At 41.5% G+C, this 26,594-nt stretch overlaps 1 protein-coding gene across 7 annotated transcripts in view; it reads left to right on the top strand.

Annotated features, from left to right (window-relative positions):
• GPATCH8 (G-patch domain containing 8) overlaps positions 1-23,997 on the top strand; it is a 100,820-nt gene extending 76,823 nt beyond the window's left edge. For all 7 annotated transcript variants that reach the window (XM_049636260.1, XM_049636266.1, XM_049636261.1 and 4 more), the window contains 2 exons: positions 13,869-13,999; positions 17,750-23,997. In XM_049636260.1, coding sequence (XP_049492217.1) covers positions 13,869-13,999; positions 17,750-21,638 — 4,020 coding nt within the window. In that variant the 3' untranslated portion in view covers positions 21,639-23,997. The remainder of the gene's footprint in view (positions 1-13,868; positions 14,000-17,749) is intronic.
• The last annotated feature ends 2,597 nt before the right edge of the window (positions 23,998-26,594 follow it).

Genomic DNA, 26,594 nt, shown 5'->3' with positions numbered 1-26,594 from the left:
CACTAGGAGTTTTATTTCCCTTTCTCTCTCTTTGTGAACATGTTAAACTTTGAATAGTTATCCCAGACTATGGGTGCTTCATCTTCTCTATACAGGAGTTCATGCTTTATTGGCTACTATTTCCTATCAGTAAGTTATTTTGTTATTTGGTATACCTTGGAAACTAGATAAATCTTGAGAAGGAAAAAGAATTAGATGCTGTTCTAACTTGAACAAAAACCTCTGATGCTGCATGTTGAAGAGCTTGCTAAAAAGTAAATTATACTTTCTTTGCAGTCTTTTTTGCTTTCACTGACTTAGAAAATAAAATTGTACCTAACTAGATACTGGCATAAAGAAGGTGGCCCAGGGGGGATTTTAGAAGAAAGAAATGGATCTTTAAATTTCTGGCTTATTGAATAATTTTGAGCCATTTGATGTTGGGTGATTTTAGCAGAATTTACTAGGTCTTTGAAGGCATAATAGTTGTATTTGTTAAACTTGTAAGATTTGTGAGCATTGCTGGAATGCTGTCTTAAGTGGATCTGTTGAACCAACTTTTTTTTTTAAATACCTTTGCTTCATCTTTCAACCAGCCATAAGATTTCAGTGCACAAGTAAAGAGCAAGCCTTAAGCTTTACTAGCACAAGGATAGTTTGTAACCTGTTACACTTTTTGCAACAGTCTCTCTCATGTTTAACCACACCTAACCAATTTAAGATGCTTCCACTGATAGAATTGTATCCAAGACAGCTTTTGAACTTTTGATACACCTTTGGACATTGTGTATTATCAAGGTCTGCTTAATTTGAAGAAAAGAAATATAGAGAGGATATATATGGACAAGATATATACTGGAGTTACCTTACTTTTTCAAAGAAACATCTGTCAAGAAAGAGTTACAACAGCAAATATTGCTTATCCAATAATTTTTATGGCTTCTCAGTGTATACATAATTCAAATTTGGGGGTTATTTTTTATGGAATTGAGAAAGACTTGTAGCATCTAAACACACAACCACCTTTTTGGGCTCTAAAAATTTCTTCAATTAAGAATTGTCTACGGGGGACAAAATTGTCTGTGGGGCGCCTGGCTGGCTCAGTCGGTGGAGCATGTGACTCTTGATCTTAGGGTCGTGAGTTCAGGCCCCACGTTGGGCTTAAAGCGTACTTAAAAAAAAAAAAAAAAAAAAGAGTTGTCTGATAAATTAGGACTCCAGAAGAAACTTTAGGCACCAGAAGGACATTTAGAAAGGTTACATTTTTAGTTGATGAGAAGTCTCTTGAGTAAAGTTTCTATTAGAAAAAAAATAAACCAGGAAAAGTATAATTCAGACTTGAGCAATGTTTAGATTGCTTTTTAAGGGAAAATATTCTATCCAAGCAACAGAATTACAAATGAAATCTGAGCAGAAATGCAGAACTAGTGAAATTCACATCGACAGCATTAATGTGAGGGATGATAATGTTTTAGTGATGCTGCTTTCAACTTGAGAGTAGTAGTAATTGTTACAGCTCTGGTTCATTTGAATTTGACATGTCTGTTCTGTGCACCTTGGGATGACTTCATTCTCTCTCCATGTTTCTCTGTTGCAGTGGTTTTCCACATGGGGAGTTTTGTCCTCTAGGGAACACTTGACATTGTTGATTACCACAATTAGGAAGATGGTGCTACTGGCATGTAGTGGGTAGAGGTGCTTCTAAATATCCTACAATGCACAGGAAAGCTCCTTGCAACACAGAATACCTGGCCCAAAATGTCAGTAGTGCTGAGGTTGAGAAACCCTGTTCTATTAAGACTACTGAAAAACTTTCAAAGACATATGATATTGCAAAATCATTTGGCCTTTCCTTGGTACAAACAAATCACTGTCATTTTAAGTCCCTCGTCATGTTATAAACATTTGTAAAATGCTCATCTAGATGATCCCAAATACTATTTTTTAGATTATCATTTCATTTAAAAATGAAAATACAAAATTAAGGGTTTCTTATAAGGAACTTATGGACTACCTTTCTCCATTAACATAGAAAAATGTCTGCAGTCCTTGGTCTGGGAAGAAATCTTTAGCTGGTATGGTTAATGAATGCATGTGAGCCTGTTTCTTCACCATGCTCAAAAGCCCATCTTAGGTATTAAAAAAAGAATGAATGTAGTGTGAGTTTGTTGTTTTCTTTGGTTTTGGCGGAGTGTTCTGTATTTGGTTGAAACATAGGCTTTTTCATCTTTCTTTATACTGCCCTCTTAGTGCAGATAGAGTAGAATCTTGAAACAATGCTGTAAATATATAAACAAAAAAGTGCACAGTAATAAATTTTTTTATAGTACTCTTCCCTTTACTTAGAATTTCTAAAGAGCCTTTAATTGCCCTTGGTACAACACAGCTAAATAACCCCTAAGAGGAGCTATGTCCTGTTTTTCATTCCTCTTTGATGGACATGAACTTACCATACAAATGGACCTACCATTTTCCAAATTCATGCTCTAAAATCATAAAGACACCCTGTCTTGTCTTCCAGGAAGGCACACAGGATTATTATGAATCTGAGATAATAGGTAAGTACATTCAACCCCTATATTAGTAATCCCTAGTTTGCATCTTCCATCAAATTTTTACTATTAAAATTTCCAGAGAAATAATCTATCCTGTTAGTGGTAAAACTAGTAGTATAGACAGGATTCTGAACACGCCCTTATCTTTATTAAGCACAAATAATCTCTCAAAAAAGGGCTGTGTGGTCACCCACGTTTTGTGGTGATTTTGGGGGGTTATCATGTGCCTCTCCCTATTCACTAGTTTTTCTCAAAATTTCCAAGATTTTTGTGAAGAAAGTCACTACCCTGCAAATATGAAGACCCAGCTTTTTTAAAGATGAGAAAGCTAATTAGACATTTTGGCTCTTTTCAGCAGTTTAACTCTCATTTTAAGGTGATAATTTCAATACATTTTGAAGGGTAGTCCTCTCCATTCTTCAAAAGCTAGCTCAATCTGTGATTCCTTTTTATGTAAGTTAGTCCTAATATGCCTCAGAGCTTAATAAACATTAGTATCCATCTTCTATCCCTCTTGGCTTAATTACAGTACAGTTAAGGTTACTTTGAAACTAAACATTTTTCATCTCTACCTCCTTGCATCTTTGATTATTTTGCATAGCTAAAAACAGGTCTACTAGTGGATATGATCATGGAAACCATTTTCTTGAGCTTTTCAGAGGGCCTAAATTTCAAACTACAAAGAACATTGTTTCCCAGAAGTCAATTTGTAGCAACACAGTAATAATAGTACCTTATCTTAACACTGGTTTTTTTGTTATTGTTTTGCTTTCTTTGGTGCCTTGCCACCTAGTCAGGATTCTCCCAGTCTTACTCTCTTTTATTTGTGCCACTAAGGGTCCTCTTCACCAGCCTCCAATACATAAACCAGAGGTCACAAATTGTCCCACAGATGTATTTTGTCTGGTCTTTGTAGTGTTAGATTTTTCCCATTTAATTTTGATTGGTTCTCTGTCTTTTAAAAATGAGATTTTATATAATTCAGGCTTTGTCTTATCTTGAAAAATTGAAATACCTAAGAACATTGGGCCTGCATTTCAACATAACAGTTGGCTAAAGCTGAATAGTTGCTATCTCTTTAGAAAGTCACATGCTCACTCTTCAATTAGATGTCTCTTACAGCAACCTGTGTGATTCACTATATTAACTGCCAAATCCTTCTAAACATTTGAGTTTGTGACCCAGGCCCAGACCTTCCTTTTCTCTCCACACACACGGTTCTAATTGACAGTGGAGAAGCAGCACATTGAAAAGCTGCCTCCTTATTCATCTTTAAGTGTTGGGTCCAACTTCTTTGCAATTTCAAAACCATCTGCAGTAGTCGCATCCAGTTTATCAAAATCTGGTACATATAAATTAGCGGCTTTAGGCAATTCTTTTTAGAAAGAATCAGTGTCTTGGTCAGAGGAAAGAATGCTTTCAACCTGCTAAAATAGCTTCAGTGTGAAAACCCCTTTCACGTTTCTTGAAAAGACTGAAGTTTCATTTAATACCAAGGTCTGTTTCAACAGTAAAAATAGTGGTTTTATGAGCTGTAAATAGCTGAACTAAAACAGATTAAGCCTATAGTAAGTACCCCTCGATGACTGCTCTGTTCTGAATTGTACACAATGGGATCTGTGACTGCGTGATTTAGTTAACTCTGTCTAAACTGTTACAATTATTTTGGGGCAGTATTGCTTACTTTTCGTTGACTGTTATGTATATCTGGTATTACCAAGGAATAGAAGGCTTAGTTTTCCTCATGACTCAGAATTGAAATAGGTTCTGTGTTGAAGTATTTTCTGAGAAATTCCTTGGTGATGGAAGGAATGATCATCTTTGGACTTCACATGGACTTCATTCAGATTTGGACTGGCCACTCTCCACTTGGAGTTGCACTGCTTACTGTTGCAGTTTTGCCCCTCAAGATATTCTACTGTATTTGCTCCTCTGTGTGCTTGGCACACGGGGCATCAGGACAATAAGCACATCAAAACCAATTGGACCTCTGGCAAGCCACTACAGGTTTGAGGAGCTTCAGACTGGGTTCCCTTTCTTCAGTGCTACTTTGATACTCATTGCAAGGGAAACACAAATGGAAATGTTTAAAAGGCAATAAAAAGTAAATAAAATAAGAGAGAAATAATTTTAGGGCTAAAATACAAAAGAAACTGAACTCTTCTAAAAGAAGTGTAACCACGGGGGTGCCTGGCCAGGTCAGCCAGTGGAGCGTGCACCTCTTGATCTCAGTGTTGGGAGTTCAAGCCCCACATTGGGGCGTAGAACTTACTTTGAAAATAATAATAATAATAATAATAATAATAATAATAATAGAAGCTAAACCACTTAGATACTACTGAAGATAATCTACACATATAATCTATATTTCATGTGTTTCTGGAGTGTTTATCCTTAGAAAACTGTAAATTGATTATTATAAACAGGTGAAATAGATTAGGAAAGCCGTAAAGTATTTATGAATCCCAAAGCTTTGTAGATGTTGACTTAAACAGCATAATTAGCTTCTGAAGAGATTATGCCTGGAGAAGCAAAGCAGATATGAAGAGGAAGGCTTCCTAAGAACTTGAGACATTGTAGTTTTATTTTAGTAACCTGTAGCAGAGAGATCCAAGTTTGTTACTGCTGTGTGTGTTATTTTCTTTGGAACTGTTTTGCTTAATAAAAGAATGACATTATTTGGCTAGTCCTCCAAAAACTGAGCATGTTTTGAGTCTGTACACTTGTTGAATCTTATGTACTCACCGCCTCTGCTTTTGTTGGGAATAGACTTCTTAAATCCAGCTATCACAATCTAGTTAACCTTAGAAAATTCTTGTTTCTGTTTAGGGAAACCATCTGCTTTTGTGAGCAGGCAGGGGTAACCCTAAACAGACCCTTTTGGGAACTTCATTTGCTGGTAAACTCTGTATTCCCTTCCTGGGAATTTCTGACTCTGTTCTTCATTTTGATACACATTCCCAATATGAATTAAAATGATTCTACCTTACATTCTGCAGTTTTCAACCTGTTTTCTGGCCCTGCACATTTACATTTATTACAGTGATACATTGTGGTGGAGACTCATATATGAGGCTATATGTTCTGTTGTAGTCTGAAAAGGTAAAGCAACCTAAGAAATAATGATAGTCTGTGAGTGACAGTCCTGAAAAGAGAGCTCTGAACTGAGATGCTGCTATTGCATTTGCTTTAGGCCTAAGCAGTTCTTATGAATTATGCTCCTTTCAATTTTACAAAGAGGTCAAACCTTTGCCTCCAGATATGATTTTGAGGGCTATATAGTTGTATCTATTTTTTTTAAGTTTTGATTCATTTATGTTGAGAGGAAGAGCAAATGCGAGCAGGGGAGGGACGGAGAAAGAGGGAGAGAGAGAATCCCAAGCAGACTCCACACTGTCAGAGCAGAACCCAGTGTAGAGCTTGAACTCATGAACTGTGAGAACATGACTGGAGCCGAAATCAAGAGGTGGATGTTTAACCAACTGAGCCACCCAGGCACCCCTATATAGTTATATTTAAAACTCATTATCCACAAAACCACAGTAGTTTACCACTTCACACATATTAGGATGGCCAAAGTTAAAAAGACATCGTAACATATGTTGGAGAGGAGATGGAAAAACTGGATTACTCCTACATTGCTAGTGGAATTGTAAAATGGGGTAGCCCCTCTGGGAAACAGTTTGGCAGTTCCTCAAAATGTGAAATATAGAGTTACCATATGACCAGTGTATACCCTTGAAAAATGAAAATATGTGTCCACACAAAAATTTGCATAAGATTGTTCATAGCAGCGTTATTAATAGTACCCCAGAAGTGGAAACAGTGCATATATCCAACAACTGATGAATGGACAAACAAACTGTGGTATATCCATACCATGGAATGTTATTCAGCAATAAAAAGGAATGACTTAGTGATAAACACAACATGCACAAGTCTTGAAAATATTACGCAGAGTGAAAGAAACCAGTCGCAAAGACCCCCATATTGTGTGATTTTATTTACATGGAAAGTCTAGAATAATCATATCTATAGAGAACATATATTAGGTTTCCAGGGACTGTGTAGAAAGGAGTAATAGGGAGTGACTGCTCATGAGCATGGAGTTTCTTTAGAGGGTAATGGAAATGTTCTAACTAAAATTAGTAGTGATGCTTGCATAGCTCTGATAAACCCACCAAATTTTACACTTTAAATGGGTGAATTTTATGCTATGTGAATTGTATCTCAATAAAATTATTTTTTTAATCTCATGATCCAGCTTAAATTTTGGTGATGGTGACTGTATGTACATATACGTACATGTATGTGAAAAAAACATGTTACAGCAGGCACAGCTTGGTACTGTAAGAATATACCACACTTTGAAGGCTTTTTGCTGACTTCCTGAAAATACCAAAGCAAGTATTTAACAAGAATTTTATGACGTATTAATTTGATATTCACCAAATGATAAGTATTGTCATAAATGACTAATTAGGACTACTCTTAGCAAAAAGAATGAGTACTTCTGTATTTCCTTCTGATTTTTTTCAGTATCTATAGTCGGCATTAGTGTTTAGTTTTCTCTGTTACTGAATAAAATTTATTTTCATCACTTACTGATAAACGTGCTAAAAAGAAAGACTTTACATCCAATGTCCAGTAACTTGGTTTCCTTAACCATTCAACTGTAATCTTCCTTCCCTGAGTAGTTGAATGCTGAGGCTTTCTGTGTTCTTTCCTGGTCCTTTTCCTTCTTCACCACATGGTGATGTTCTGGATGGTCTCATTCAGAAGCATCAAACACCAAGACTTGCACCCAGGTAACCTGGCCACGTGATAGCTAGAGCGTGATTACTCCAGTTTGGGAAGGGAGAGGAGATTAATGTTGTGTTGTGAAAGAGAGGCAGGAAATGGTGGGGAGAAGAGGCTATGGATTTGGGGTATGCAGGATTGTTGACATAGGGGAAAGAAAGTGGTTGAGGTTCAGAGCCGAATTAGGGACACCTGGCTGGCTCACTTGGTGGAGCGTGCAACTCTTGATCTTGGGGTTGTGAGTTTGAGCCCCATATGGGTGTGGAGATTTACTTTAAAAAAAAAAAAAGGTCGATTATACTTAGAAAAAGAGATTGCAGTACAAAACAGTTTCTTTACTATTCCCTGTCACTGTTCATTATCAACAGATAATACATGAAGTATTTAGATGTGTTCCTTCTCCCGATTTATTTTAAAACTGAAATACGTTATTGAGCATCTCTTGTGCCATAGACAACTGTATGTGCATTGCAGGGTTAGTTACAAAGACTAAGCTTTAGTCTCTGTTCTGGGAGAGGAGCATTGTTGTTGGTGAGAAGAAACCGTGGACAGTCTTTTGACCCTACAGAGACAAAATCAGGTTTTCTCTCTTGAGAGTTCAGTAAATATTAGAACATAGGATTGTTAGTGGCAGTAGGAAATACTCTGCCTGTTTTTTGATGTCTGAAATTCCCTTCATCTGGAAATAATAGCATGTTTCTTTAAATTGAGATAAAAGATTTAAAATACTTGAGAAAAAGAATAATCAGATTTATTCCTAGTAGACTATACCCAAATATAAACTTCTAGCATCAATTTTTGTTAGAAAAGAGTAATACCAAAAGATAAATATTTTATTAATTCAAAAGCTTATTTTGTTATTAGGGAAAATTATGTGCAAATGTATCTTTGTCTCATTCATTCCCAGGTCAAACGCCATGCCACTCCTTGCTAGTCACACTCCACATTATTGATAGTGTGGGCAAATTTATCACTCACATTAAAAATCTGGTAAGATTTACCAGATTCTCAATTCTCTGGTTTAATTTGTTCAGAGTTGAATAGTGGTGCAGGAGTTTGCAGAGTTGGGTAATCGTGGAGTAGATATTTTGCTGCCAACACAGTGCTATTTAAGCTGCGTTTTAAGAACTGGAATGTCCTGGGGCGCCTGGGTGGCTCAGTCGGTTATGTGTCCGACTTCGGCTCAGGTCATGATCTCGCGGTTCGTGAGTTCGAGCCCCGCGTCAGGCTCTGTGTTGATGGCTCAGAGCCTGGAGCCTGTTTCAGATTCTGTGTCTCCCTCTCTCTCTGCCCCTCCCCCGTTCATGCTCTGTCTCTCTCTGTCTCAAAAATAAATAAACGTTAAAAAAAAAAAAAAACTGGAATGTCCTTTACATTGAAGTCGTCTTTAGCACAAAGAACATGGTTATGTGGGTGGGTATTTCAAGCGCTGGATTATTTCTTAAGGTCTCTCCCTATATTGGTCTTTGGGAAATTTAATGGAAACTACAGCTACCATGTGATTGAGAATCAGTGAGAAAGAAATGGCCACTGTGTTCTATGCCACAAATGTATATGCTTTTTTGGAAACATGCCATTGGTTTTTCAGAACAGGATCTTCAAACCCTTTGATTTTGAATGGGGTTCAGTCTCCTTTACCTTGAATGAAATTCTGCCCAGCTGAAAAATGTATTATATGACTTAAATTGTTACTAATAAGCTTAAATAGTTCAGTGAAGAAACAAATTTACTAGCAATACTTCAGAAGGCATAATTTATAATTTTCAGAGACAAGGACATAGTAGCTTTGGAGTTAGCTTAAATGATTAATTATATCCACTCAGATCAGACTGTATCCCAGTTTGGAGTAGTCTAACTTGAATTTTTACGTATGGAATGGAATTTGCTTGGCCTTTGAAAAGTTTTTGGATTGATGACACGTCAATAAATGTTTTTCCTTGCATAAGCTCTGTCTCTTCATTTAAAAAAAATTGGGGGAGGGGGCACCTAGGTGGCTCAGTCAGTTGAGTGTCCAACTTCAGCTCAGGTCATGATCTCACAGTCTGTGAGTTCGAGTCCCGCATTGGGGCTCTGTGATGACAGCTCAGAGCCTGGAGCCTGCTTCGGACTCTGTGTCTCCCCTGTCTCTCTGCCCCTTCCCTGCTCATGCTCTGTCTCTCTCTCTCTCTAAAAAAAATAATAATAATAAACATTAAAAGAAAACTTTTTTTTTTTAACATTTATTTATTTTTGAGAGACAGAGACACAGAGAATGAGTCAGGGAGGGGCAGGGAGAGAGGGAGACACAATCCGAAGCAGGCTCCAGGCTCTGAGCTGTCAGCACAGAGCCCGATGCGGGGCCAGAACCCATGAACCATGCAATCATGACCTGAGGTGAAGTCAGACATTAAACTGACTGAGCCGGCCAGGCACCCCGAGCTCTGTCTCTTCTTTGACAGGCAGGTATGTTGCTCCTCTGTTCTCACCTTGAAGAAGTTACCTGAAGTTGTGTTCCTCTTCAGAATTTAAGAGGAAAGTAAAAGTACAGGACACAGAATTTCATATGAGCATTTAGTTGCAAATGAGCCAGGCTTTTCCATGGACTAAAATAACCAACTCTGGAAAACCTGACTCTGAATTAGGGACTTTTGCCTTTATAAAAATTACTTTTTAGGAGCACCTGGGTGGCTCAGTCTGTTAAGTGTCTAGCTCTTGGTTTCAGCCCAGGTCATGATCTCACGACTTCCTGGGTTTGAGCGCCACATCAGGCTCTATGCTGGCAGCATGGAGCCTGCTTGGGATTCCCTCCCTCCTTCCCTCCCTCCTTCCCTCCCTCTCTCCCTCTCTCCCTCTCTCTCTCCCTCTCTCTCTCCCTCTCTCTCCCCTTCCCCTGCTTGTGCTGTCCCTGTTTCTCTCAAAATAAATAAACTTAAATTTTTTAAATTACTTTTTACATAGGAAATTGAGAACTTTCTGATATCCTTTTTGCCATTTGACCTAATTCTTTTTTTTTTTTTTTTAAGTAATCTCTACACCTAACATAGGGCTCAAACTCATGACCCTGACATCAAGAGTGGTATACTGTACCAACTGAGCCATCCAGGCACCCATGGCCTAATTCTGTCCAGAAGTAAGGGACTTAACATTTTAGGCTTTTTGATTCTCTAAAGAATGAGACTTCTTGCTGGATGAGAGTAATAGCTAGGAAAACCATATATCTCATATAACTTAACTATGTCCCTAATAGAGATAGGAAAATATTTATCAAACTTTTCTACAAGTGGTAAAGAATTTATTTGGGGAAAAATTAAGGATCCAGTGTTTCAGCCAAATTACTCACCAAGCATTTACCAGATGCTTTCTGTAGACTTAACTACTGTTCTGTGCACTACGGTGTTGATTACAAAGATCAGCTACGTGAGCCCCACATTGAGTGTAGAGATTGTTTTTAAAATAAAAATTTTTAAAGGAGGGGCTCGGCTGATAAAGAATGTGACTCTTCATCTCGAGGTTGTGAATTCAAGCCCCACATTGGGTGTGGAGATTACTTAAAAAATAAATAAAAGTGAAGTTTAAAAAAAGAGCAGCTACAGTCTCTGCCCCAAATAAAAGAACAGAGACAGTATTGAACTTTTTTTATTTATGTTTGAGAGAGAGGGAGAGAGTGTGAGCAGGGTGGGGTGGGCAGAGAGAGGGAGGAAGACACAGAATCAAAAGCAGTTTCCAGGCTCTGAGCTATCAGCCCAGAGCCCAATATGGGGCTCAACTCACAAACTGCGAGATCATGACCTGAGCTGAAGTCGGATGCTTAACCAACTGAGCCATCCAGTTGCCCCAGTATTGAACAATTTTGATACATAAAGTGCTTTATATTTATTTTGACACTTACCCTCATAAACCTGCTAGAATGGCCCTATTTTTCTCATGGGGGAAACTGGAGCTCATAGAGATGAAATCATCACTTGCTTGGTAATTAATGGATTTGAACACAAGTCTTTCTGACTCAAACTTTACACATACTGCTTTTCTGAAAGGCAAAAATAAGTATAGACAGAGCAAAGTATGATGGTTGCTAGATGAGTACTTAACAAAATACTAAGTTCAGAAGAAAAAAATTTTATGAGGTATCAGTAAAGACTTTGGAGGGGGATTTAGTCTGACCTTGGGTAGAATCTGTTTTTATCATCAAAATACCCTCACCTGAAAGACCTCAAACATACATTTTGGGTTTGGGAGGGTTGCCAAGCCCTATCTCTAAGGTTTGGGTTAGAACTCTGGGGTTCCCAATTTTACATTTGAGACTTTAAAGTTTGTAAAGGTGATTTAGGAATGTTTGCTACACCCTGTTTGGTGTATAGCTTCACCTGGAATGGGGCTGCACTCAGATTTGTTTTACTGACCTCATCCCATTTTCATCCCTCCCTACCTCCAATTATGTTATGGTAAGAATTTGAGATACAGCGTCTTCAGGATGATGTGGACATAGTCTTATCCCTTCAACTTCAAGGTTGCACCAAGTGGTTGCTGAATGATTGGAAAGCCTAACCTCTGTCTGATTTAGCTTGGAAACTCCAGGCTTTGATAAAATGCTCATTCTTCTAGAAAGTATCCTGTAGTTTGGGAAATAACTCCTAAAAGTAATCAAATATTTGTAGGAAGGAAGGAAGGAAGGAAATGACCAGGCACTGGGAAATTTTGCAGGCCTATGGGGTGGCTAGAGTGAAGATGGCAGATATGAGAAAAACATATGTTCTATTTAAATTTTGGCTAGAGCGCCTGGTAAATGTTTGGGGCAGAAAAAAACTAAGTTTGTAGCCTGAAATAATGATACAATAGTCCTGACAGGCTCTTTCTGTCTCATTCTCCTTGAAAGAAAGAAATTGGAATTCATATTTATTCAAGATAGTTGATCCACCGTCTTGAAGTGGTTTTTATAAAATTCTTAATTCTGGATAGCCAGCTTTAGGAAAACATTTTGCCAGCTGTTGGTTACTTGAACATTTCCAAAATAAAGGTAAATGAAAATAAGATAGACGGTTTCTAGGTAGCAGTGGTCTTTCCTGAAGTTCTGTTAACTATTTTTCCTGAATGTAGACAGGTCCATGTATCCAGGAGAGATTATTACTGTGTCAGTCTCTGTGTATGTACACATATATGTGTTGTACAGGTGCTTCCCTCTCCCCCACCCTTTTAGAGTTGATGGCTTTGTCCCTGATTGTTCAGTATAATAGTTTGCAGATTCACTAAGAGAGCCTGTGTAGTAATGCTTGCTTTATTTTTTTTTCTCTTCCACTCTTGTTTTATTTTTACTTTTTTTTCTTTGTGATGTGACATTTTCAGCTGATGTATTGAAAGCAAATCCTTCTAATTTGGGAGCCCAGATCACAAGAGTGAGTTTTTCTACTAGTGTCTTTAGCTGTATATCTTTTTTTGTGTGTGTCTTTCCACCCTTTTCCCTTCCCAATTCAAAAATATTCAAAACACATTTCATAAATATTAGATATGAAAATTCCTCTGTCTGTTGAACATCATGCCCTTCCACAAAGCAATGTCCACTTTATATTGGGTCAAATTCCTTTTCCTAATGCTATTGTAAAAGCATAGGCTAATGTATGTGTTTTGTTTTGGTTTGTTTTTTATATTATCTAGTGTGTTGGAAATAATTTTAGTTCTGTCTTCATTGCAGATATGTCTGGACTTTGTCACCAGTGTGTCATCAGCACTGTTCTTTTTTGGTTGTTGTTGTTTTGTTTTGTTTTAAGGAAAATTATATACTAGTTTCTGAGAATAAAAGATTCATTCTTTTATCAGGATTTTAAGTAATAAATCCTTTGACTTATCTCTGTTCTCTCCTCATCCCCTGGATGTTCCTCTCAGGGCCATGAAGGAATGGAAAAGCTATACATATTACTCTCTAATTTCAGCAGACTGACCAGACGCAAGTGGTCAGACTGGTGAGCTCTGAACATGCTAGCATTGGAAGATGGTTTGTGTGATAGTCACAGGAAAACTTCATGCTGAAAAGAAATAGCACCTTTTTATGGTGAAATAAAAGTATGCTTTCTATTTGTTTTGATTCACATAACCTCCCCATGTAAGCTGTACATTGCTTTTTAAGATCTTACTCCTGGGTAATTTTCTGTACTAGCCTAACCCCTTTCTGTTCTCTTTGGCTTGTGTTATTACAATTTATCTCATGTTCTGTTTGTTTAGTTTTGCATCCTGGAGGAGCAGGTGATTAAATAGTCCCTTTTTTTTCCTCCTAATGTTCTAAAATTTGCTTGTTGTATCTGAAAACATTTAATTTTGCCCAGTAAAGTAAGTGGTATGCTGTCCTAATTAGAAATGCAGGTACTCCAAGTGTTTTATCCAAAGTAATCTGCCATTGTGGTTTCAGTTACTGAGAGTATTAAACAGTGTGTTCTACGCTAGCACTATATCCATTGATTGAGGGTAAATATTCTAAAGGCCTTGTTTTCAGGATCCCCAAATTATTCTAAATCACCCACCCTCTGTTCCCTTTGTTTTTGTTTGTTGTTGTTGTTGTTACACCAGAGATTGAAAGATCTCAAGCAGAGAGAGTTTGCTCGAAATGTCTCTTCAAGATCCCGCAAAGATGAGAAGAAACAGGAAAAAGCCCTTCGGCGGCTCCATGAATTGGCTGAGCAAAGGAAACAAGCTGAATGGTGAGGATATGTTCCTTTCTTTTCTTTTTTTTTTTTTTTTTTCCTCTCGAGGTTTTATTTTTATTTATTTTTTTGAGAGAGCACGACAGGGAGGGACAGAGAGAGAGGGAGACAGAATCCCAAGCAGGCTCTGCACTGTCAGCACAGAGCCCTCTGTGGGGCTCAAACTCACGAACTGTGAGATCATAACCTGAGCTAAAAGTCACGAGTCAGATACTTAACTGACTGAGCCACTCAGGCACCCTGAGGATATTTTCTCCCAGAGGGTTCTACAGATAGTTATAATCCTTAAGATTTTAGATTATAATTTAAGATTTAAGAATTATAACACTTGGGGCACCTGGGTGGCTCAGTTGGTTAAGCATCTGACTCTTGATTTCAATTCAGGTCATGATCTCACAGTTGTGAGATCAAGCCCCTTGTGGGGCTCTGTGCTAGGCATGGAGCCTGCTTAAGATTCTCTCTCTCCTTCTCCCTCTGCCCCTCCCTCCCGCTCACTCTTCCTGTCAAAAAAATAAAAAAGGAATTACAATACTAATTAGTGTATCTTTCTTTCAAACTGAAAGCATATCTGTAATTAGAGTGTAATATACTGATGAGGAATATGCACTTCTGAGGCCCTATCCTACCTTCTGTCCCACCTTAGTTATCTAAGCTCTATGCCTCAGTTTCCTTATCTATAAAATGGAGATGATAATAGTAACAATTTACCTCTTACAGTTGTGAGGAGTGATTATCTTTTCATCAAAAGTGCATTATAGGGGAGCCTGGGTGGCTCCGTCAGTTAAGTGTCCAACTCTTGATTTCAGCTCAGGTCATGATCTCATAGTTGTGAAATCAAGCCTCACATTAGGCTCCACACTGGGCATGGAGCCTGCTTAAAATTCTCTTTCTCCCTCTGCCCCTCTCCCCTGCTCATGTTCATTCTCTTTCTCTCTCTCTCTCTCAAATAAAAATAAATAAATAAATAATAAAAAATAAAAAAAGGCCTTAGAGTGCCATGCCATAGAAGATGCTCAGTAAATTGATAAATTCTACAAATATTTTTCCCATTTTTCAGCATTCTTCTGTAGAAAAGCACATATATTACAGTATTCTGTTTTATAGCTAAAAAGTACTGGCGCAAAGATTCAAGTGTTATAACTTCCTTTTAAGTACTATACAGTTAGTAATAACCACTAAAACCTAAGTATTCTATCCATTTATTTCTCTGCAGGTTCCTACCTTCTTGAGTGTTCTTTTTAATCTTCCTTCATGGTTCTTGATGATTATCAACTTGGGAGCTGGTATTTAGCCTTAGGTGGAATTTACCCCACCTGGGGCGGAATTTCCAAGCAACTAGACTTTGGGGACCCAAAGCATCTGAGGATTCATGCAGTATGTGCCCTGATGAGAAAGACTTAGGCCCCCATGTTTGTTTGTTTGTTTATTTTTTTCCAAGTTTATTTATTTTGAGAGAGAGCACAAGCAGGGGAGGAGCAGAGAGAAGGCAGACAGAATCCAAGCAGGCTTCATTCACACTGTCAACGCAGAGCATGATGTGGGGCTGAACTCATGAACCATGAGATCATGACCTGAGCCGAGATCAAGAGTCAGACGCTTAACCGACCGTGCCACCTAGGTGCCCCCCATGTTTGTTTTTAATGGCTGTCCAGGATCAAAGGAAGTAACTGGTTACAGTAGAAAGAAACTATGACTATGGTTGTGTTTTGTTTTGTTTTTTTTAACGTTTATTTATTTTTGAGACAGAGAGACACACCATGAACAGGGGAGGGGCAGAGAGAGAGGGAGACACAGAATCGGAAGCAGGCTCCAGGCTCTGAGCCATCAGCCCAGAGCCTGACGCGGGGCTCGAACCCGCGGACCGCGAGATCGTGACCTGAGCTGAAGTCGGACACTCAACCGACTGAGCCACCCAGGCGCCCCTGACTATGGTTTTTAAAAGTTTACAGCCAAATTGGGGCCACAGATACCAAGTTCCTGGACTTACTAGGTTCATTTTGTCTCTGGATCCTTTTTTTACTTACTTCTCTGAGTGTTTTGGAAAAAGAAGGAAGGGAGAGAACACATAGTATAAGTTGTGAAACAGAATTAACTGCTGAGCTCTAATGTTGAGTTAAACTGCCTATAAACTGGTTCTGATTCCTTCTTTGGGCAGCTTTTTATATAGTAACATGTTACTCTTGGGCATATCACAAAGCTATCTTCTCAAAAAGTATACACCAGGTCACTTTCTAACTTAGGACGTATTTTAATACATATTTTTCTTCAGAAGTGTCTTGGTAGTTGTCAGTTTCATAAGCAAACAGTTAAAAGATGACCAAGTAATCTCTTGGGAGAATAAAAGAAGGTTTGAGCAATCATCAGGTATTTCATTGTCCCAGAATTAATAATGCATGACCCCATCATATGTGTTATTGAATTAACATGGTAAAGAGTAAGCAAAAGAACAAAATAAGATCCCTTCTTATTCACCTAGAGGGTCTCTTTGCCATGAGGTAGGTTTCGTGGCACAGTGTGTCTCTTGCTATCTAAATCTTTTGGGTTCCTGTCTTTCATTAGCAAGAGTTTTTAGAGAACAAGGGATAACATATCATCCAAATATATGTAGTCCCTGAATTTAGGATAGCTTGTAGCTAGGGATCAGATAACAAGACTTCATCTAAATAGATACCTGATAAGTTTACCTTAAGTTTGGCTTGAAAGGTACCTCAAGTGTATAGTCCACACACTGTAAAAATTTCAGACATGACATGAGTTTAAAACACTGGCTTTGAGGCTTCTCTGTGTTCCTTTTTTCAGAGCTGAGAAAGTGTTTGGTAGCATCATGATCATCGTACAGAATGTCCAGAAATCAAAAAACCAAAGCAAATGCCAGACATACTAACCAGAGACTACCATAGAGTAACACAGTGGAAGTTTCTGACTGTGATAAACTCAGAAAATATCCACATTTTAAAAAGTAAAATTTGAGGAGCAACTGAGTGGCTCAGTCGGTTAAGCGTCCAGTCTTGATCTTGGCTCAGGTCATGTGGGTCCTAGCCTCGCATCGGGCTCTGTGCTGACAGTGTGGAGCCTTCTTGGAATTCTCTCTCCTCTCTCTGCCCCTGCCCCACTCGATGCTCACTCTTTCTCTCAAAATAAATGAATATACTTAAAAAAAAAAAAGTATAATTTGAAAACACAGAGGAAATTAGAGGTTTTTTTTGAGCTGAATGAAATACAATCTTTGTGAATAGATGTTCAGCCACCCATTTGATGGCATACTGATGGGTGGAATGATTCAGTAAGAAATGAGAACAGGAGTGCCTGGCTGGCTCAGTCAGAAGAGCACACAACGCTTGATCTTCAAGCCCCACATTGGGTGTAGAGATTACCTAACAAAATAAATAAACTTAAAAAAGAAATGAGAACAAATACAGGATGGGTCAGCTGTACCAGGTGGTAATGACAGACTATTTGAATTGTGTAATAAAGCTTTACTTTTTAAATTCTGGACAGCTTAGGAAGAAATAGTATTAACTGGCTGGCCCTGGGAGTACAGCTAATTAGTATGCTAACAGTATGAGACTTTCCCTAAACCCACTGAGCAAGTATCTCTTTTTGGCACAGGGCTAGGAAATGACCGCCACTCAGTGTCTTCGGGTCCAACCTGCAATGAACGGTGGAACGTGAGAGAGAAGTGTTATATAAGAAGTATGAAGTGTATACCGCTAACCTTTTTTGTTATTTTTCTAAACCCTTGTGCAGTGCACCTGGAAGCGGTCCCATGTTCAGACCAACCACAGTGGCTGTAGATGAAGAAGGCGGAGATGATGATAAAGATGAGTCAGCTACAAACAGTGGCACAAGTGCCACAGCCACTTGTGGCCTGGGATCTGAATTCTCCACAGATAAAGGAGGCCCTTTCACTGCAATACAAAGCACTAATACCTCTGGACTGGCACAGGCTCCTGGGTTAGCCTCCCAAGGCATCAGCTTTGGCATTAAGAATAATCCAGGAACTCCACTGCAGAAATTGGGAGTGTCATTTTCCTTTGCCAAGAAGGCTCCTGTCAAACTCGAATCAATAGCGTCAGTGTTCAAGGACCACGCAGAGGAAGGACCCTCTGAAGATGGAGCCAAAGCTGATGAGAAAGGTTCTGACCAAGGATTGCAGAAGATGGGAGAATCTGATGGTAGCAGTAATCTTGATGGTAAAAAAGAGGATGAAGACCCTCAGGATGGAGGGTCCCTAGCCTCAACATTATCTAAGTTAAAAAGAATGAAGCGAGAAGAAGGAGCTGGGGCTGCAGAGCCAGAGTATTACCACTACATTCCCCCAGCACACTGCAAAGTAAAACCAAATTTCCCCTTCCTACTCTTTATGAGAGCCAGTGAACAGATGGAAGGTGATAATAGTATGCACCCAAAGAATGCCCTAGAGAGCAAAAAAAGCAGTTCTCCCAAGCCTAAAGGCTGTATCAAGGTGATAGCAAGCCAAGGAGCAGAAAAGACAGTTGATGAAGTCTTGGAGCAACAGACAGAAACCAGTGCCGCAGAGCCCTCAGAGCCTGGAAGCAAAGCTGAGACAAAGAAGACCTCAGGAGGGGATGTAAGTGAGCAGAGTTTAGAGAGTCCATGTCAGAAGGCTTCAGAGAATCAAATATGTGAGTCTGACCCCTCTAAAGAAACCTCTCAGATCACCCCAGCAGGGAAAGAAAGCCAGGAGGGACCCAAACATCCTACTGGTCCCTTCTTTCCGGTTTTGAGCAAAGATGAAAGCACTGCCCTCCAGTGGCCATCGGAACTCTTAATTTTTACCAAGGCAGAACCCTCCATTTCATACAGTTGTAACCCTTTATACTTTGACTTTAAACTTTCAAGGAACAAAGATGCCAGAGCTAAAGGGACCGAAAAACCAAAGGACATAGGAGGCTCCTCAAAGGACCATCTCCAGGGCCTTGATGCTGGTGAGCCAAATAAAAGCAAAGAGGGTGGAGAGAATGTAGAACATTCCTCAGGAGGCAGAATGGATGCACCTGCTTCTGGGTCTGCCTGTAGCAGTCTGAACAAGCAAGAACCTGGAGGCAGCCATGGGTCAGAGACAGAGGACACAGGGAGAAGCCTTCCTAGCAAGAAAGAACGATCTGGGAAGTCCCACCGACACAAAAAGAAAAAGAAGCACAAAAAATCCAGCAAACACAAACGGAAACATAAGGCTGACCCGGAAGAGAAAAGCTCTAAGACAGAGTCTGGGGAGAAGTCTAAGAAGCGCAAGAAACGAAAACGAAAGAAGAACAAGTCATCAGCCCCCGCGGATTCTGAACGGGGACCCAAACCAGAACCCCCTGGGAGTGGTAGCCCTGCACCACCAAGACGACGGCGGCGAGCTCAAGATGACTCCCAGCGGAGATCCCTCCCAGCTGAAGAAGGGAGCAGCGGCAAGAAGGACGAAGGTGGAGGTGGTGGCAGCTCCCAGGATCATGGTGGGAAGAAACACAAAGGTGAGCCTCTAACTTCATCCTGCCAGCGAAGAGCTGGCGCCAAACGGAGCAGCCGGTCCAGCCATCGAAGTCGACCCAGTAGTGGAGATGAAGATAGTGACGATGCTTCGTCACACCGGCTACACCAGAAGTCTCCGTCCCAGTACAGTGAGGAGGAGGAAGAGGAGGAAGACTCAGGCAGTGAGCATTCCCGGAGCCGTTCCCGGTCGGGCCGGCGCCATTCCTCACACCGTTCCTCCCGGCGTTCTTACTCAAGTAGCTCCGATGCTTCTTCAGACCAGAGCTGCTACAGCAGACAGCGCAGTTACTCTGATGACAGCTACAGTGACTATAGTGACCGATCTCGAAGGCACTCCAAGCGCTCCCATGACTCTGACGACTCGGACTATGCCAGCTCCAAACACCGGTCCAAACGGCACAAGTACTCCTCTTCTGATGACGACTATAGCCTCAGTTGCAGCCAGTCCCGAAGCCGGTCTCGGAGTCATACCAGGGAGCGCTCAAGGTCCCGGGGCCGCAGCCGCAGCAGCAGCTGTAGTCGCAGCCGGAGCAAACGGAGAAGCCGCAGCACCACGGCCCACAGCTGGCAGCGGAGCCGAAGCTATAGCCGTGACCGCAGCCGCAGCACCAGGAGCCCTTCCCAGCGATCAGGTTCCAGGAAGGGATCATGGGGTCACGAAAGCCCTGAGGAGAGGCGTTCTGGTCGTCGAGACTTCATCCGCTCTAAAATCTACCGCTCCCAGTCTCCCCACTATTTCCGACCAGGCCGGGGAGAAGGTCCTGGGAAGAGAGATGACAGCAGAGGAGACGATGGTAAAGGGACAGGCCTGCCCTCCCAGAACAGCAACATTGGTGCCGGAAGGGGGTCGGAAGGTGACTGCAGCCCCGAAGACAAGAACTCCGTTACTGCCAAACTGCTCCTGGAGAAGATTCAGTCAAGGAAAGTGGAGAAGAAACCCAGTGTGAGTGAGGAGGTGCTGGCCACCCCTGCTAAAGCTGGGCTCAAGCTCAAGGACCCCCCACAAGGTTATTTTGGGCCCAAGCTCCCCCCATCTCTTGGCAATAAGCCTGTTCTTCCATTGATAGGGAAGCTCCCAGCTACCCGAAAGCCGAACAGCAAGAAATGTGAAGAGTCTGGCTTAGAAAGGGGGGAAGAGCAAGAACAGTCAGAGACAGAAGAAGGGCCTCCAGGGAGTAGTGATGCCCCATTTGGACATCAGTTCCCCTCAGAGGAAACAGCTGGCCCCTTATCAGACCCACCCCCAGAAGAGCCAAAGTCTGAAGAAGTTACTGCTGATCACCCTGTTGCTCCACTAGGCACCCCAGTGCACTCAGACTGCTATCCTGGGGACCCCACCATCTCCCATAACTACCTCCCTGACCCCAGCGATGGGGACACCCTAGAGTCCTTGGATAGTAGCAGTCAGCCAGGCCCTGTGGAATCCAGCTTGCTGCCTATAGCGCCAGACCTTGAGCACTTCCCCAGTTATGCACCTCCCAGTGGGGATCCTAGTATTGAGTCAGCTGACGGGGCTGAGGATGCTTCCCTGGCCCCCCTAGAGAGCCAGCCCATCACCTTCACCCCTGAGGAGATGGAGAAGTACAGCAAGCTCCAGCAGGCCGCACAACAGCACATCCAGCAGCAGCTTCTAGCCAAGCAAGTAAAGGCCTTTCCAGCCTCGGCTGCCCTGGCCCCAGCCACTCCAGCCCTGCAGCCTATCCACATTCAGCAGCCAGCCACAGCCTCTGCCACCTCAATCACAACTGTTCAGCATGCCATCCTGCAACATCATGCAGCGGCAGCTGCCGCCGCCATCGGAATTCACCCCCACCCTCATCCCCAGCCACTCGCCCAAGTGCATCATATTCCCCAGCCCCACCTGACCCCCATTTCCTTGTCCCACCTCACTCACTCAATCATCCCTGGCCACCCGGCCACCTTTCTCGCTAGCCATCCCATCCACATCATTCCCGCCTCAGCCATTCATCCTGGGCCCTTCACCTTCCATCCTGTCCCACACGCTGCCCTCTACCCTACCCTGCTTGCTCCGCGGCCTGCTGCAGCAGCTGCCACCGCCCTCCACCTTCACCCACTACTTCACCCCATCTTCTCAGGTCAGGACCTGCAGCACCCGCCTAGCCATGGCACATGAGTTGGGGGATGGGAGCCCAGGTAGGGCCAGGGAAGGTGACCCATATATCTTCCCTCGGGGGTGTTGAGCCATTAATACCAGCAAGTAGAAGCTGGGATGGGCAGTGTCTGACAGCCAAAGAATCGAGTTTTGGCTTGCAGGGGTGGTTTTAGATTTGAGGTTTGCTTTGGGTTTACTATCAGGGATTTTTTTTTCCCCTTCCCCCCCTTTCTGTTTGTCCCTCCCTCTCCTGTGTTTCTAAGCTAGGGAACACCAGTAAGTGCTACCCACCCCTCTGCGGCAACATCTCCAAACTGTGAAGTTTGGATATTCCTCTCTTCCCTCTACTTTTTATCCTCCACTCTTCCCTTCTGTAAATTTTAAAACATTTTTCCTCTCTGGCCGGAGGTTTGTCCATCTGGTCCTGCCCTCTCAGTGTCTTTGACCATCCCTTGGTGACCTTATGCTATCCTGGGTGAGGTGGAAAGGGAGTCTGACCTGGAACCAGATGCTACTCAGGCTGTTATTCAATCAGTCCACTTCCCACACAAACAGAAAGCCACACATTTGGCACTGTTGTCCTCATATCCCTCATCCCAGAAGAGGTATCTGCATATCCCAGAAAAGAAGATCCTATCATGAATAGAAGCTATGCGGAACATAGAGTCGCCCATGTGCTTCCCCAGAGAGGAGCTCATGTGTCTGAAGGGTGTATTTTCTTCTGTCATGTTGATGTTTCCTTCTTAATTTATAGGATTTTTTTTAAATGTAAAAAATTGCACTGAACTCTATAAACGTAAATGCTGCTTTTTGTAGCTCATATTAAAAAAAAAAAGTTCCATATTTGTAGTATACTGCAATAATATTTTTTACATCCGGCTCTTTAAGTGATCCTTGTTCTGGTGGCTTTGTGTAAATATGTTTGCCCTAGTTGAACTAAGAAACTTTAAAGGTTATAAAATGAAAACAAAAAATAAAGTATCTGTTTTCTGCTAGATGCAAAAATGACTAAGCATGTATATTTTATCAAGCTCATGTATTTTTTGAAGTTATGAACTATAAAAATGTTAAAACAAAAAAAGAACAATTGTTTAACATTTTTTGCTGGGACAGAACGTTTAGTTAATTTGCAGTAAGTGGTGCCCCCAGCACTGGGATTTGGTTGTTTTTTGTTTTTGTTTTTGTTTTTCAACTAATGGGCAGCAGTCAGCTGGGGGTGTCAGAGGGGTCCTCAGTTATGACATCTCCCTCATGTGCTTTGCAGTTTTATACAGAGAGGTGAGCCCACAGAGGAGGAGAGAAATTTGAGAGCTTTGTTCTCTGGAAGCAGGGAGATTCAGAGTGATTGTCTGGGGGATTTCCTGGGTTTTCTGGGGACCTTGTTCCGGGCAGTCCATTTGCCTTCCTAGTACTTAGCCCCCCTCTGACAGTTTTTGTTGTTGTTTTTGTTGTTGTTTTTTGTTTTCTTTTGTTTTTAATGTGCCTTCTGGGTTGGCTAGAAACAGAAGTAGAAGTAGACTTGAGGATGATGAGTTGGGACAGTTTCTTCCCCCCTTGTTGGGAGGTGAGCATATTTATAGATACTGCAGATTATTTTGCTTCCTAGTTTCCATGCCTTCTGCCCAGCTTAGTTTAAGCAGTGAAGATTTTTTTTTTTTCCTTTTCTCCCATGACACCTACCGGAGGAAGTACCACCTTCATTCCTCTTCTTCCTCTTGCCTTTCACCAGGGCTCTCAGACCTAATTCACGTACTGGCCCAAAGGTGTTTATATTGCAGGTCTCATCTTTGGTGTAGGTAGCAGTTCTCTATTTGGCATTTCCCTACCCATTCCTGTGGCTGGAATTGGTTGGGTGGTTACCGGACAGGAAAAATCAAACCCTACTCACTTGGGCCAAGGCTCTGGGTTCTGCCTTTCTTCTCAGATTCCCAAAAGAAAAAGGTTTTGAGTTTATGAGAAGCAAGTGCTGGGCAAACAAGGCTCCTGCCTGAGCCTCCTACCTGTTCAGTGCTCCTCCTCTGATTCAGAAGCATCACTTTGGATAACTAGCGCTGGAAAAATGAAATCATCTGTTTGAAGTGAAGGGACTCATTTTTCTTTGCTTTCAGCCCATGTAAATATTTAAATAATACAGTATTAACATTTTTGTGCTGCTTCCCATTAGCTTGTAGATTGAGCCATACTCTGGCTGCCTCTCTACCTTCCTGGGGGCAGTTTTCTTTAACTTTCAGAATAGTGATTTTAAAACTTAAAAAACAAAATAACCTATCCTTACTTACAAACATTACAGATTGTATTTAACTTTATCACATATGATAGAGATATATATGCTGTAAAATTAGGGAAAGGAACTTTCTAATAAACCAATGATTTGTGGAAACTTAGCAGAGTCTGTCGTGATTGTTGTCCCATCCACTCAAGTTGGGAAGGGATGGAGTTGTGGGTTACAAATAATACCTTGTTTGAAGTGATCAAGGAATAGAGTCTTGTGAACGAGTTGCTTATGATGTTTGGAATTGAGCTTCTCAAGACAGGCTGCCCACGTAGCAGCAGATTGTGCTGTGGGAGGAAATAATAGTGGTTAATTTTCTTTTAGTCTTAGGTGGATGTCTTGGAATATGCACCTCGTTGCCACACTTTCCCATGAGAATTTTCTTCTATGTCTACTTTTTCGCTCAGTTGAAATACAATCTCTGTGTAGTAGAATGTGTGGCATGTAGGTGCTCACTAAACGGCATTGGAATTTCTGGCTTCAATTTTCAGGATTTGGAATGCACTTCAGGGGCAGTGGGATTACAAGTCATCTGCCTGGATTTTGCCTTCCTGATGGAGTTTTGTATACCCGAACCAGTCTTGAGTTATTCTTCTTAACCTCATAATAATAACAATGCTTCAGAGCTGCGTAGTAAAAGGAAATGTGCCCTAATTGTTACAGCAGATAAAAACCTCTCTCTACTCTTCTGTATCAAAAAAATGACAAAAGGCAGAGGAAGTTTAGTTTCAAAAGCTAACCATAGATTTGTAATGATAAATTGAGATCCCTCTCTCTTCCTCAGACTTTCAGGAAGGAGGAGTACAAAGTCTGTTTCTTTCCTAATCTCTCATGCAGCTGTGTTCTCCCTAGACAAAAGAGAAGCTATTCAATTTGAACCTTGGGTTGGATGCTCAGATCTTCCTACCTTCCTAACTGAGCAAAATCCCTGCCCAGAAAGAAGGAATGTTACAAAGTGAAAGTGAAGGACGCCTGGGTGGCTCAGTCAGTTGAGTGTCTGGACAACTCTTGATTTCGGCTCAGGTCATGATCCTGGTTAGAGTTCGAGCCCCACATTGGGCTTGTTTGCGCTGAGGGCACAGAACCTGCTTGGGATTCTCTCCCTCTCTCTCTCTCTGCCCCTCCCCCCTACTCATCCTCATGCGTGTGCTCTTTCAAAATCAATTTAAAAAATTTTAATTAAAAAAAGTGACTTTCTGAGCAGGCAAGGTGTGCCTACTGGCCTGTAGAGAGTGCTGTGTGAGGGCATGTGCAGCCGATTCCAATAAGGGTTCTTTCAACCACCTGCCTCAGCCACCTATACTTGCAACCTGGAAGTACTCCCCTTTCTACCCCCTGATGACTAAATCAGGCCTTGTTGACCTTCCCATTCTTATTTGTCAGAAATACCTTCACCTCCCCCCACCCCCTTATCAGCTCATGTCTGAATTATTGCAGCATATTTCTGGCTGGGCTCAGAGTCCTATGCAAGCTTACTGGCTTTTCAGAATCTGTGTTGGGTTCATTTTGTGTACTGCTTCCCAGTAAAATGCTAAGCTTGGAGAGGACACAGACTGATTTCTATACCTCCTTTTTTTTTTAAGTCCCTTAGAATGTTTTACATAGAGTTGAACGCATAGTAAACATTTTTACTATATGTTGAAAAATAGGAACAAAAAATACTGAGGATTATGCAAGGATTAAACAAGGAAGCATCAAAGATAATGAAGGATTTTTCTCTATATATCCTCCACGTCACCTACCTCAGTGCCAGGCACATAGAAGTTCAGTCATTGTTGACTGAAGCCTTAACAGAACTCTGGATTCATTGAGGAATTCTAGGACTCGGGGTTGGTGGGATGGGAAAGTGGGAGCAGTGTGTCAGCACTCTGCCTATTATCTCAGAAGGGAGATCAACCCAGCTCTGGCCCCAAAGGAACACCCGTGAGAAACAATTCTTGAATACCAAACTCTTTTGTTCCCAAATCTGATCCTTCACCTATTTCTAGTTGTAGCTCATGGTACAACTGTCCTGACAGACAGCCATGCACCAAAGCTGTAAATTACTTTTGACACCTCCCTACCCCAGTGTTACTGATTGTGTAACCTCTGTTCTCTCTTTTGTTCCTATCATCAGTATCCTGGTTCAGACCTCACCACCTTTAACCAAAAGGATTGCAGTGGCCACCCATCTATCTGACCTTCCCGCTAAGTCCTGTGTTCCTCAGTTCCTTCTATCCACAGCCAGTGTAATCATCCAAAAGGGAGCACAATTGGTCAATGTATCTCTTATTCCCTGACTTTAAAAATCTTTGGTTCTCCATCTCCTACAGATTAAAAATTCAAATTCCTTGAGGCATTCAAGGACCTTCAGTGATTTGATCCTAGCCTTCCATTTCATTCTCGTGCCCCAGTCCTCCCCTTTGAACACCGTACGTTGAGTCGACTACTTGCCTTTCCCTATAATTGACCTCTATGGTCTGCAGCTCTCTTTTCTCATGGTATTTCCTGTGCCTAAAAAACCCTCATTCTCAGACAAAAGGCACCACGGTGTACTGGTTAAGAACACGCAATAAAAAAAGGCGGGGCAGGGGGGGCACCTGGGTGACCCAGTCAGTTAGGTGTCCGACCTCGGCTCAGGTCATGATCTCACTGTTAGTGGGTTCGAGCCCTGCATCAGGCTCTGTGCTGACAGCTCAGAGCCTGGAGCTGCTTCAGATTCTGTC

Source organism: Panthera uncia, chromosome E1 (genome assembly GCF_023721935.1).
Source record: "Panthera uncia isolate 11264 chromosome E1, Puncia_PCG_1.0, whole genome shotgun sequence".
Taxonomy (NCBI): domain Eukaryota; kingdom Metazoa; phylum Chordata; class Mammalia; order Carnivora; family Felidae; genus Panthera; species Panthera uncia.
The sequence above is the reverse complement of the archived record's forward strand: the minus strand, read 5'-3'. Positions and strand labels throughout refer to the sequence as shown.